Below are 14,811 nucleotides of genomic sequence, written 5' to 3' on the forward strand. Positions count from 1 at the left end.
TCAAGTGGAAGATGACGAGACTTTAACATCTTACGACGTATCCGCCCTGTTTACATGCGTCCCACCTGACGGTGCGGTTGAAGTAGTCAGAGAATTTTTACTTGCGGATACTTCACTCAGTCAACGCACAAAGCTTACCACTGAGCAAATTTGCTCCCTTTTGGAACTTTGTTTGAACTCCACCTATTTTGTGTACAACGGAAATATTACAAACAGAAACATGGCTGTGCGATGGGTTCGCCAGTTTCCCGATCGTCGCAAATTTATACATGGAACGTTTGAGCGGTTAGCACTACAGTCCTACAACGGCACACCTCCAACGCATTGGTTTCGTTATGTGGACGATACTCTTGTGAAGCTTAAGAAAAGCGAACAAGCCCCGGGACAAGCCCCCTTCTTTGAACACATCAACGCTGTTGACGAAAACATCAGGTTCACGCAGGAAGGTTTACATGACAACAAACTCCCATTTTTGGATTGTTTGGTCACAGTTGAGAACAATGGCTCGTTAAATACCACAGTGTACAGGAAATCCACTCATACGGACCAATACCTGTTGTTCGATTCACACCATCCGCTCATTCACAAACTCGGGGTAATTAAAACCCTATTTCATCGTGCAGAAAAAATCCCATCTACCGAGGAGGCTAAGTTGGAAGAACGTAATCACCTCAAATCTGCGTTAGGTACTTGTGGGTACCAGAACTGGACATTTGAGAAAGCTCTCAAACCTCACGAGAAATCAAAATCCATCTCGTCCTGATTCCTCTGCCACAAGGAGCACTCGTCCAAGGAACATCACCATCCCATACATTGCTGGGGTTTCGGAGAAGCTTAAGCGAATATTCGGAAACACAACATCCCCGCCTCCTTGAAACCGGGCAATACTTTGAGACAGAAACTAGTGCATCCCAAGGACAAACCCCCATAATAAACAAAGTAATATTGTTTATGCCATCCAGTGCAAAGACTCTGACTGTGAGGACTCCTATATAGGGGAGACTAAACAACCCTTGCACAAGCGTATGTATCAGCACCGTAGACCCAGTTCTACAGGTTTGAACGATTCGGCAGTTTACGCACCTCAAATTTGCCAATCATTCTTTTGAGGACAAGGATGTGCTAGTGCTCGACAGAGAACATAAGTGGTTTGAAAGAGGAGTTAAGGAGGCAATACATGTCCGGGGGAGGAACCTTCGCTCAACAGAGGAGGGGGACTTCGCCACAACCTGTCCAGGACCTACGACGCAGCAATCCGGAAGCTACCCGGCGACTCCTGTGACGCCATACCATCAAGTACGCCACAGGTCAATAGTCAACAACCTGGTCAGTCAGCCTGATGATGCGTCTTGGATGAGACGCGATACTGTCGCTATCAAAAATAGTAAGTCCAGATGAACAGATTTAATATTCATTTGATTATGTATATCTACAATGTATTGTACACATTTTATGCTCGTAAACCACTTGTTAATTTAAATTGTAAGGTACTCTCAATCTCTGGAACATATTGCTCCTTATCAATTGTCCATTCCTAGTCGACCCGGAGCTCGACCTTTTTCAGAGAGGGGGGATAGTGTTGAGATCCCAAATGGGGTTATTTATCAATTTCTATGTTTCTTGCACAACCCCAACTATTTTTGCGGGATCCCGTTATTTAGCGGGCTCTGTCCCGTTATTTTGCGGGATGAGTCATCCCGTTATTTAGCGGGCCCACATTATTTTGTGGGATGAGTCCTCCCATTATTGCGGGATGACTCATACCAAGCTATACCAGGATGTATGCCCATAGTCCCATACTCAACACAGACTCCACCCACGCTTTAGCGGGCCCCCAGCAGAGCCCAAAAGTGTATATAAGGAGCAGTGGATCAGAGCTGAGATTCATTCAGAGCTTGGCTTTTGACCAGACAACATCTATGTCATTTACTCTGTGTGTACATGTAGATACACTGAACAATAATAACTCTATAGTAACCTACAGCTTTGTGTGTGAGACTTATTCACTACTAGTCATTTTCTATACCCAAGAACTCAACAATATGATAAAATGCATTTGAGCTAAAATAAATTGCAATTTTCATTGTAAGCTATATACAGACCAAAGAATGTTTATTTACTGATATACTAATTTATTAAGATCAATGATAATCATTTGCAGTATAACATTTAAGTTAAGTCCATATAAAACATTTGGGTAATTCTACAAAGTCATGCCGGTCCAACATTAATGGTCCATAGAGTTTTTAGCCTTTGGGCTTGGAAATCTTACTACATGTACAAGTATATCTGAGTTCCACTCAGAACACCATGGTTTAACATATTTTCAGGTTGATATTCACACTGAAAGGCTAAGAATTAAAGCTTTCACAACTTAAGGTCCAATTTTTTACACTCTTGTTTAATAACATTTTTACTGGAGGTAACTTACCAAATTAGCTGATGTATCAAAGACACAGTCACATTTTTTTCTACGAACATATCAATCTGATTGTGCAATTTGAGCATCAAATATTTACTTTCCACAAAAAGTATGTAGTGTACATTTATGCACACCTGATATATTATTTTGAACTCAAAATGATAATCAATTGTTTATGAGCAATGGTGTAGCAAACCTACCATAATATTGGAATATTAGCATGTGGGTAGATCTGCAACTGTTCAAATCTGTGCCGCTAAAAGTCTGTTGCAGCAGGTGATGTCAGGTGTTGTACTCAAGTACCTACTTGGATGCTGTACTGTAAAGCATTTTATAGGTTATAGAAAATATTTGAAACAACTGTTCTAGGCTTGTGAAAAATGTTATCAAGGTGTCTCAGTAACTTTGTATAAGTATTCTATAATTATTCTATTCACTACATGCTATTTAGTATTATATTGTAGATGGTGCTTTGAACTTCTTTCACTATTTGTATTAGAAAATTTGAATTGCAACCATACAGTTTGTAAGAGCTTATAGGCCCGAAAAAGGGAGAAAGTGTAATCAATTCAAGGAGAGCAGCGTGGCACACTGGTTAAGATCTTTGCCTTTGGTGCAAGAGGTCCCGGGTTCAATTCCCTGCAGGACAAAAAAAATCTTATCCGCTCTCCCTGTGGCTCATCTTGTAAAGGCGGGGCAGATGACCCATGATAAAATACCTCGTTACAGTCGGTTCCGATAAGGGTAACAAGCCCGATTGTTGGCTACACTTGACTGTCCTGTAAAATTTTTTCTTTCCTGCTATGGCCGGCGCCCCTTCATTCACCAGGTCACTTGTGCCTGGCCGAAGATTCGTCAGCGTTATCTCCTAGATTTCACCTGTTAATGCCTTGATATGCCCGACATTAAAAAAACTGTTATTGTGAGCTACGTTATCCGGCCACTGAGATAGAAAATGTGTGTATTCATAGGCATGTGAACCTGTCCATCATAATTTAATATTGTTTTAATTAGTGTGCATATGACATGTATCTTTACAGAGACCCTAATAAATTACATGTTTCACATTAAATCTGATGACTCATCAAGCTAAAATTCAGTTTTTAAGAACATTACATGAGCTTTTCTCAGAGCTTTATTTTTCTGATAACCCCATCATGATTGGACTTACAGTTCCAGAGATATGACCATTTTGCTCAGAACAATCAAATACAAAGGCAAAGTTAACATTCCCGACATCCAGGACTGTCGCCATGGGGGGGGGCAATCCCATAAAAAAAAGGAAAAGGGAGAGAGAAGGAAGAAAGAAAGGGAGAGTGAAGGGGGAGAGAGAGAGGGACAGAGAGAGAGAGAGAGAGGGACAGAGAGAGAGGAGAAATAAGATGGAATAAAAACTACAATAAGTTCGTAATATGGCCCGCGGCAGGTTGGGCCTGTATATTGGGCCGACAATGATGTTGGCCAGGCGATGAGGTGATGCATCCCATCACCTCTCAACACCGCGCCCTTCATCAACAGAGGATAAATCCCCCATCCCAATATTTTGCTAGGGGGATGGCTCATACAATCATCCCCCAATGTTGACGCCTGTATGTCAGTTTTCTGACCAAATTAACCTCATATTTGGTCATTTTAGCCACAAAAGTGCCCATTTTTGCGTGCTTCGCAAGTGTCAAAATCTCAATAGCCATATAGGGCAGGGTGACAACCCGGGTGACAAGTCAGTCCCCTCCCCTGCTCAGTTGACAGATATGTTGTGACAAATAATTTACGGCTTACATCATCCTTTTGGTCTATTTTAGACCCAAAATTAACCCCATTTTGGCCTATTTAGTAAAATGCCAAATTACAGGGCGCTTTGCCCTCTTTTATCTTGGTGAAGCAATTCTGTGAGTAGATCTGCGAGATGTATGTCCCATTGGAAATTCCATTTTTTTCATCTTGAAGTTGAACACAAATCTCAAAATGAGAGTTAAAATCCAACATATCTATAATGTAAATCATGAATAATAATGAATGCTATAGTGCAGCTCCTCTGATGTCTGGAAAAAAGCATAAAACTTGTGTACTGATCAAAATACCGGGACTAAATTAGCCAAAAGTCGTAAAAGGCCTATGCATCTTCCTTTGGCACGATTTTATGGCACATATTGTCCTAATTACCCCAAGACAGAGAATATCCAAACTTGGACTAAAATGTGCGATATTTGTCTGTCCTCAGAGAGGATCATTTATTCAATACACATATACCAATATTTCTACATAAAGCAATAGTTTGAAGTACTGATCATTTACATCACATAATTGGATAAATATCGAAAACTCTTTATAATATTAACAGTATATAATATAATATTAGGGCTTGAATAAATTATCCATAGCCACTACTTCCCGGTAAACATACCACTGAAAGCTAATTAACCGTATATAATATAATATTAGGGCTTGAATGAATCGGAGAGCAAACATTATCCATAGCCACTACGTCCCGGTAACATACCACTGAAAGCTAATTAACAGTATATAATATAATATTAGGGCTTGAATAAATTATCCATAGCCACTACTTCCCGGTAAACATACCACTGAAAGCTAATTAACCGTATATAATATAATATTAGGGCTTGAATGAATCGGAGAGCAAACATTATCCATAGCCACTACTTCCCGGTAAACATACCACTGAAAGCTAATTAACAGTATATAATATATATTAGGGCTTGAATAAATCGGAGAGCAAACATTATCCATAGCCACTACTTCCCGGTAAACATACCACTGAAAGCTAATTAACTGTATATATTATGACCTGGTAAATCATACCGATAGCCACTACATCCCGGTAAAACTACCACTGAATGCTAATTTAACATAACATAATATTTATCAAGTTAACCTAATATTAATTATTAGGCCATATGATCAGAATTGGTATCATTAACATGATTAAGAAATAGTATAAAGATCAATAAACCGCCCTTAAAGAAGTACATTTTTCACATCAGGGCTGGGCGGGAGGGAAATTTCATCTCGATCCACTCTGATCAATTGCAGACAAACAAGTGACGATTCAAATGAGCTCGGCAGCCAACGTCACAGTGCACAAACAAAGAAGAGAACGCCCATTGGATGAACGGAAAAGGCCCATTAGCATTGACAACAATACCATAATCAAAGGGCTCAACCATTCTCTGCTGGGGTAAATTGGTTCTATTTAGACAAGCTAAATAAAACCGTAATTTGAGCATTGAAATTGCAATTTTTTCGCTCGCTTTGCACGCATTTGTCCTGGTAACCCACGCGAAAAATAGCTAGAAAATGCCAGAATAATTCCAGAATATCCTAGAATAAAAACCCAGGATAATCCCAGCAAAAAGCTGGAAAAAACCAGCGGTAATTTGGACGGGATTAGCTAGGATAAGCTAGAATAAATAAAGCTGGAAGAAAAATCCTGGCTTTCTGCAGGAAATTAGAAAGCTTGGATAAAGCTGGCTTCTGGCGGTAATTTGACGAGATAAGCTAGAATAAATAAAGCTGGAAGAAAATTGAAATCCTGGCTTTCTGCAGGAAATTTGAAAGCTTGGATTAAGCTGGCTTCTGGCGGTAATTTGGACGGGATAAGCTAGAATAAATAAAGCTGGAAGAAAAATTGAAATCCCGGCTTTCTGCAGGAAATTTGAAAGCTTGGAATTCCCGGCATTTTCAAGGAAAAGCTGGCCTCGGGCGGCAATTTGAAAGCTTGGATAAAGCTTGAATTCCGGCATTTTCTAGGCTGGCCTGTGGTGGTTGAATTTGGACATTTGGAGCTTTGATAAAGCTTGGATTATCCAACAAAAATGATCAAACAATATGGAGAAAAAAGATAAACTCTGCCAGTTCAATGTCATATTTGTACTCTCCAAAGGACCCTCCTACTTCCAACTAACAACCCCAATGCATTGAATTACCACACCACATCTCAGCTTTAATTACCAAAAATCTTATTGTGTTGAAGGTGACTTGTAACTCACCATATTTGAACTCTCTGAATAACAACTCACCATATTTGAACTTTCTAAATGATCCTCTCCCAATTCAAGGTGCAAGCATCTCCAAAAACATTGACATAGTACACCACATGCCAACTTTATCAAACAAAAGTCGTCCAATTATATGCTGGAGGTGACAACTCGCCATATTTGAACTCTCCAAATAACAACTCACCATATTTGAACTTTCTAAATTTCACTCTCTAACTTCTAAGTACAAACAACCCCAATATATTGACATAGCACACCATCTCCCAACTTTATCTTGAACAAAACTCTTACAATTATGCTAGAGGTGGCAACTCACCATATTTGAACTCTCTGAATAACAACTCACCATATTTGAACTTCCGAAATGACCCTTTCCCAATTGAAGGTGCAAACATCCCCAATACAACAGAGCATTCCACATACCAACTTTATAAAAAACAACTTGCCCAACAATATGCTGGCAGTGATAACTCACTATATTTGAACTCTCCAAATAAGAACTCACCATATTTGAACTTTCTAAATGACACTCTCCCACTTGAAAGTACAAACATCAACAAAGCACACCATATCCCAACTTTATCAAACAAAACTCTTATAATTATGCTGGAAGTAGCAACTCACATTTGAACTCTCTGAATAACAACTCACCATATTTGAACTCTCTAAATAACCCTATCCCAATTCAATGTGCAAACATCCCCAATACATACATGTACACCACATGCCAACTTCATCAAAAAAAAAAAACTCGTCAATATGATTTTTCAAGGTGACAACTCACCATATTTGAACTCGCCAATTAACAACTCACCATATTTGACTTTCTAAATGACACTCTCCCACTTCAATTCAAAGTACAAAAATCCATACATCATATTCTTCAAAGTACAAACATACATACATATCCATGCACACCATATGATCCACAAATATTATTCCAATTCAGTGAAGATGTGACAACTCACCATGTTTGAACTCCCTATTTGAAACCTCTCCCACTTCAAAGTACAAGTACAAACATGCCCTGGAAACATGCTCAGGACTGAAGACATCAACATAAACCCCAACAACATCAGCATGACCAGTAACACTTTTTACCAGGGTTACCCAGATCACTAAATGATCCAACCACTGCTGCAGTAGGGGCCTATGTATAATGCAGTGCATGTCTGCTGAATTCAACAACCTCTAAGCCAGAATGTTTCCTAAAAAAAAAGAAGATCAAAATACAGCCTTATAAACTTATGACAAGCTGATCTTTCTTCCAGCTATAGTCTTGGTATACTACCCATCAACTAAACACTGTTGAAAATCTGTAAAATATCCTTAAAACTTTGAAATTTTTGAAATTAATGGTAGCTTCTGAGAGTATTCTAGAAAACTCGCCTTGTCAGTTGGTGACCTCTGACCTCTAAGCTCCCATAATGCACTGTTCTTAAAAGCTTGGACTTTAAAAGCTTGGACTTCTGTTAAAGTTCAAGCTTTCCATGCTCATAATGTTGGAGTTCAAGCTTTTCTCTCCGAATTTGAGATGTCCAAGCTCTTACAGGTAGAACGAGCTGGAAAAAGCTTGGATTATTTTCATTCCAGCTTTTATCCTGGCTTAAAACCAGAATATTCAAGGTTTGAATTTAGCCGGGATTTTCCCCTTAGCCAAAGGTTGGATAAGCTTGGTTATTCAAGTAAAAGCTGGAAGTTTCCAGCAATCCTGATCAAGCTTGAATTAATTTTCGCATGTAAATGTTCTTTCATTGGGACGATTTGGAAATTTTGCCCCCTGGTTCGGTGAGTCTGTAAATTCTGTTCCCTGTAGGTTGATTTACGATGACTATTCAAAACATGGTTAGTAGATAATATTAATACACGTAGACGAATTCACACAGACATTTATAACAGTTCCAAGCCTCGGACAGCCAAACGGCCGTCTTTTATTTCCTTAGCAAGCCATCTTAATAGTATTCTTACACAGGTAGATAAATATTGCTCCGTACGAGAACTGACCAAGATCTGGGGAGAAAACTCCCCTTATATAGTTTTTGCCCGCATTCCTTTCCAGTCCTATTCCTATTGTTCTGGTCAGGATGCGGGTGTGAAATGGGCTTTTGGTATTTTTAGTAGTTTTTAAGGGAAAATACAATAGAAATGAGGATCATGTTTTGACAACCCGATTGTGTTGTCCAAACATGATCGCAATAATTACAAAGGGGATGAGCTAAGTCACAAGGCTGTGTTTGTATAACTGAATTCCTTTATACAAACACAACCATGAGTAAATTAAAGAGAGTACTTAAATGGGGTAACTTCGGCAGGATAAGAGAAAATTTATTTACTTTAGCACTTAAAGATCCTGCCGATTGAGACTTAATGTCTGTTAAGTGATGGGTGTTGGTAGGTATTGTTGACATAAAACATGTTAACATATTAATAATATTTGGACAGTCACTCGTTATGGGATTAGCTAATAATACTATTTTGGTAGGTTTGTACCTCTTACAACTCCGGTACATCCCCCTTTGAATTTTAGCATTAGAATAGCAAATGTTCGCGCGCTACCTGCGCACTTTGCCAAATTTTTGTGCGATTTTCCCGGTAAAGGAATTATGAGGACAGCTTGAAAAAAAACCTTGGGTTACAAATTATTGTGGGGTAGGGGTGTCTTTTATCCGAAGAGACAGAGGTGGCAATCATGTTGCTGTGCCTAGGGGCCATCTAAAGGTAAATCCGGCCCTATACCAGCAAAAAAAATTTCTCGACACCCCCTTGAGAAAATGGTCTAGCGACGGCCCTGCCAACATCAGACTCATTTTGCTTGATCACAATTTAATTTCTCCCGTCTCGCAATATTTACATCTTCGGATAATGTTGTTCATAAATTATCAAAAATGTCTGTGTACGTGTACATCAGTATCCCTTAAAAAGCATGAGAGGCTGTCAGTAACTTCTCACACAGGAATAACAATTTCGCATTTTCTTGGATTTTCAGTTTAGATAATGCACCTGTCAATTGCAACCCGGCCCTTGGGTACCCGACCTGTGGATGGCCAGAACTTGGACTGGGGAATTCAACTCCCCAGCTAACACCCAGCTAAGTAACGTACCACCCAGGCATAAATCTTGAGCAAATCCCCCCGAACTGGACATCTGATACAAACCCTGGTATTACTTGGCCCATTTCCCGGTCTTGGGCATCGGATATAGGCCTAGATTTATGGTTTTAATATCGCGGCGATCTTGTGCTTCGTAGTCAGACTAGTGTGCTTCTGCATGCATACATCAGTTCAAAATTCGCAGGTATGTCTTCAATAGATTGGCTAGCTCTGGGTGGATTCTGAATTGCTTCTAAAGAAGGCCTATACATATGCGTTCCATTGCAAATGCGTCAGTTACTCATCTTGTTGTGGAACCTCTAAAATAGGCCTAAAATAACGAATAAACTGAATAGGCTATCACCTAGATGCGCATCAGCGCAATTTCTTCAGTCTGATAATGAGTTTGTATTTATATCCTGCATATTAAAATACGGAACCGAGCTGGTCTTTGAAATTTATGCTGTAAAATTCTCTTGCCTGAATATGAAAAAAAAAACCTGTATCAATATATTTTTACGTGAATGTACCGACAAACATTTTCACTATTTTTCAGAATGATATTTCTGTGAAAAATGCATGCAAAATTTTTCAGTAAGTGCCAAAACTTAAAGATAATTTTGAAAACGGCCAAATGAAAGAAGAAAAGCACATAGGCCTATTTCGGCTCTTTTTGTTAATATGGACTGTTCCCTACTGTTGGTACACATTGCGATGGCACCGTGACCAACACATTGTGCACCAACGACCTGTATACCAGAGAAGATGTGTATACGTATTAACGGCCCATGAAAGTGGGTGACCAAGAGGACTGGCCTACACTTGATTTTAAGATGTTGAGTGCATGTCTGTAGCAGTTGATCACAGATGTCACAAAAGTATCATTTGTCATGGTCAGTTTTGTTTTTGAGTGAAACTTGAAAGATAACATTTAGATAAATAAAAACCAATATATTTGGCAAAAATAAGCATATAGCAGGCCCGCATTTGCACATGCATGCCAAGAACTTGTGGCAAAAGCAGAGGGGCAGAGAGACAATAAGCACTACTTGATAAGCCTACTGCAGAATTTGGAAACAATACCCATGATGTGGCAGTATAAGCCTACGTCCTGACCCCAATAGAATCCCAGTGTTTGGAATCGGATATATGAACATTAACAATGTGGTGACTCAGTGGATTGTTGTATTTCTACGGCAAATCCAGGCTCAAATCCTTTCAGCAAACCACATGAATGTTCCCGGACCAAATCCTGGCTATCGCCCGGCTAAACTCTCTGCCTAATTTCCAGGGGCTTTGGCAAATGTCAATTCTTATGCCAATCCTGGCCAACGCCCGGCCCTGCGAGGACAAATCTTGAGTCAAATCCCAGGTTACCTGATATAAAGTCCCAGGCCAGGGGCTAGGGTTGCAATTGACAGCTGCATAACGTTGATCAATTAGGATTTGTACACAAATTTGTACACAAAAATACCATGGTTTTGAAGAAATATGAGTGTGGTATTGACAACTTGCTATATCCAATATCAGGTTCATAAAATATGATCGTATGATCAAGAAAATTTAAAGCATTTTTTGTTCCAACTTTTTGACCTATTGCATTAATTTGGACCCAATTGTATAAAATGATTAAATTGTTTACTTTTATTTGTTTGTTACTTTGTCTGTTTATACACATTTGAAACATTTACAAAGATTAAAAATGTACAATAAATACTGAAAGAATTTCATATAAGCTTTCACATGTATCTTACTATAATTCACCGGATCTCTGTCTGTCTGTCTCTCTGTCTGTGTTTGTCCGCAGCTTTTCTCGGAGACTAGGGGTCGCATACGTTCCTCAAACTTGGTGGGTGGGTGCAGCTTGATATGAGAAAGAACCAGTTTATATTTTTCAAGGTCAAAGGTCAACGACTGGGTCAAGTCCAATTGAAGTCTAATTTCAAATTGCTCCTATAATTCACCGGATCTCTGTCTGTCTGTCTCTCTGTCTGTGTTTGTCCGCAGCTTTTCTCGGAGACTAGGGGTCGCACGTTCCTCAAACTTGGTGGGTGGGTGCAGCTTGATATGAGAAAGAACCAGTTTATATTTTTCAAGGTCAAAGGTCAACGACTGGGTCAAGTCCAATTGAAGTCTAATTTCAAATTGCCTCTATGAAGCTCAAACTTGGTGGGTGAGTGGACCTTGGACTAACAAACAAAAGTTTCTACGGTGACCTTTTTGTCAGACCTACGGTTAAGAGGTCAGTTCAAACTTGGTGGGTGGATGGATCTTGGACTAACAAACAAAAGTTTCCACGGTGACCTTTTTATCAGACCTGCGGTTAAAAGGTCATAGGTCAAAAAAGGTAGAAATTTCAAATTGCATCTATGGAGCTCAAACTTGGTGGGTGGGTGCCTCCTGGACTAACAAACAAAAGTTTCCGCGGTGCCCTTTTCGTCAGAGCTACGGTTAAGAGGTCATAGGTCAAAAAAGGTAGAAATTTCAAATTGCCTCTATGGAGCTCAAACTTGGTGGGTGGATGGACCTTGGACTAACAAATAAAAGTTTCCACTGTGACCTTTTTGTAAGACCTACGGTTAAGAGGTCATAGGTCAAAAAAGGTAAAAATTTCAAATTGCTCATAATTATAAATGGAACTCAAACTTTGTGGGTGGGTGTAACTTTGTCCAAGGAAGCTCAGGTTTGCGTTTGTTAGGTCATCCATGGTCAAAGGTCAGGTCAAATTTCAAATTAAGGGCGAAAGTCAGGTCAAATTGCAAAAAGCTGCAATTGAGCTCAGCTGTGAGGAAAGTGATCCCTGCTAAATGCAGAGACTGCAAAAGCCAATAACCATGATAGCCAAAAACCGCGAAATACGGGTAACCGGAACGCTGCAATTGAGCTCAGCTGTGAGGAAAGTGATCCCAGCCAAAGGACACACCCTGATTTTGAGATCTGCAAAAGCCAATAACCATGATAGCCAAAAACCGCGAGATAAGGGTAACCGCCTAGTAATCATTAATTTGCCTATCCAACCAATTATCTCGTTGCTATTTTGTTTTTGTTTTCATACCATGCAGGATTACACTGCCAAGATGGCTGATGTAATTGGACATGGACTTACTGTATTGGAGCTGATAAATATAGGATTAGATGTTGCAGAACGGCTGAAACTAGTGAAAGGAAATTTCAAGGATGGCATTCAACAACTTACTGAAGATCTGATGAGGACGAAGAGAATACTCGACAAGTATGAAGAACTAGTTGGAAAAGGAACAATCAAGGAAATGGAAGAAAATCCTAAAAAGATGAGTGGATTAGACAAACAGCTGAACGAAGTCACCGATTACTTACTGAAAATTCAGGGACTAACTCCACCTGATGAGAAGCAGAAAATTCAGGGAAAATCTCTTACGAAACTGATGAGGCTCATAGAACCACTGGAAAAATTCTGTAAAGCCCATGATATCAATGCAAAATTTGAAGAATTCAGTGAGGGCTTGGATGCAGCATTGCTACGCTATTCAACAGCAATCAAACCACATATCATTCAAGAGACATTTGACGAGTTCACCAAAATACTCAAAGGTAATAAAAACAGATGCATTATTATAATAATTATGCCATAGCCATTCATAAACACAAGTGATAGGCCTAGACCTGATCCAATTTGGTAGACCAGTAATCTTTATTCAGGCTTCCCTTAGAAAGTTTACAATTTTAGACCCCTTTGTTAAAGGCACTATCAGTAAAAGGAATAAAAATATTATTATTTTACAAATGGTTTCAAAGTTAAGGATGAGTCAATAAAATTGTCAATAGTTCTTTTTCATATGAAAAAAATTGGCAAAAAGGACGAAAACGGGATCAAGTGTTGATGAATATGAAGCTCTATTCAATTGCATGTAGCTACAAGTGTTGGTATATGGACAGACTCTCCCAACTATGACCCTGTTCACATTAGCAAATTTCTTCATTCGACGAAGATAAGTTAATCTTGATTAACTAATTAAGAAAGCGTACACATTACGCTGAACGAAGACCGAATGAAAACATTGCACTGTACACAATTCATGAAAATTAACGAAGCTCAATGAAGCTATTAACGCCCGGCTATTATTAAAGCCGGCGAAGGTCACTTGTCACATGATCACTTTCCTTCGTTGAACAAAGCGAGCGTACACATTATGAAATTATTCCTTCGTCGAAACAACCTTTTTAGCTTCGTTGAACGAAGCAATTTTAATCTTCGTCGAAGGAGGAAAATTGCGTACACATTAGGAAAAAACGATTTTTAATCTTCGTTCGAGGTTCGTCGAAAGAAGAAAATTTCCTAATGTGAACAGGGTCATTGTCTAACATGTCACCTATAGCTTTTACCGTTGTTAGATTGTGTTCGGTCTTATAACTTGAATGGTATGTGAAAATGCCTATACTCTTTATAAAAATCTGATTTTTAATAATGTTTTTGATTTTCTGATTTAGTGAATCACTGACAGTGCCTTTAATGTAAATAAATAAAATGTTGGTATTTATACAGCACCTTTCACATGTGCACATGTACCAAAGCGCTTTTACATTTGTGACCCATCATATCGAAACATGGCGTCAAAAATGAACTTACAGGTTTCTTTACCAGATTAAAGGACTGCTTTTAAGCTTTAAAATGACACCTCATCCGTTGATGTCGCATGTAGAATGGTGATTTTATGTGACAAAAAGATTTCAAATTCCTTATTATTTCCTGTATTTTTTGGGACACATTTTCTTTATTATCTTTAAATGTGGGTTTCCGACAACTGCCGTGTTTCGATGTGATGGGTCACATTTATTCCGCTGTTGTTAGAATATGTCAGCTGCCATACAATGCCCAAAGCATGCTCATACCTTTGGGCAGTGCTCAAAGGACAATATTCATAATAAACAGCTCCCTATTTCACCCCTGGGTAGAGAGAGGCAAGTAAGGTAAAGTGCCTTTTCCAAGAGCACAACACGGTGGCACTGCTGGGGCTCGAACTCGCAATCCACCAATTGCAAGGCAGAGCCCGTACCGCTGCTCCACCGTGACCTATTAGGTTTGTTCATCAGCATTGATTAAGTTTGTTCAACACATACATCTTTTGTATGAGCAAGAAATGCAAGTTATAGAACTGGGCTGCTAATGTTTATGGCTCTGGTTTTTTTAACATGTATCAAAAGTGTGAACTAAGAGGGTAAAAATGAAATTGACAGAAGACACTTAAAATATGTCATTTCTCAAAGCAGATGACTTGAATTTTATGAAAATGCAAAACTTGGA

At 39.1% G+C, this 14,811-nt stretch overlaps 1 protein-coding gene across 1 annotated transcript in view; it reads left to right on the forward strand.

Annotated features, from left to right (window-relative positions):
• Positions 1–13,162, forward strand: part of LOC140145015 (uncharacterized) — a 57,868-nt gene extending 44,706 nt beyond the window's left edge. Inside the window, exon 5 of the mRNA XM_072166805.1 lies at positions 12,593–13,162. Coding sequence (XP_072022906.1) covers positions 12,608–13,141 — 534 coding nt within the window. The 5' untranslated portion in view covers positions 12,593–12,607 and the 3' untranslated portion in view covers positions 13,142–13,162. The remainder of the gene's footprint in view (positions 1–12,592) is intronic.
• The last annotated feature ends 1,649 nt before the right edge of the window (positions 13,163–14,811 follow it).

The sequence above is a fragment of the Amphiura filiformis genome, unplaced genomic scaffold (genome assembly GCF_039555335.1).
Source record: "Amphiura filiformis unplaced genomic scaffold, Afil_fr2py scaffold_114, whole genome shotgun sequence".
Classification (NCBI taxonomy): Eukaryota; Metazoa; Echinodermata; class Ophiuroidea; order Amphilepidida; family Amphiuridae; genus Amphiura; species Amphiura filiformis.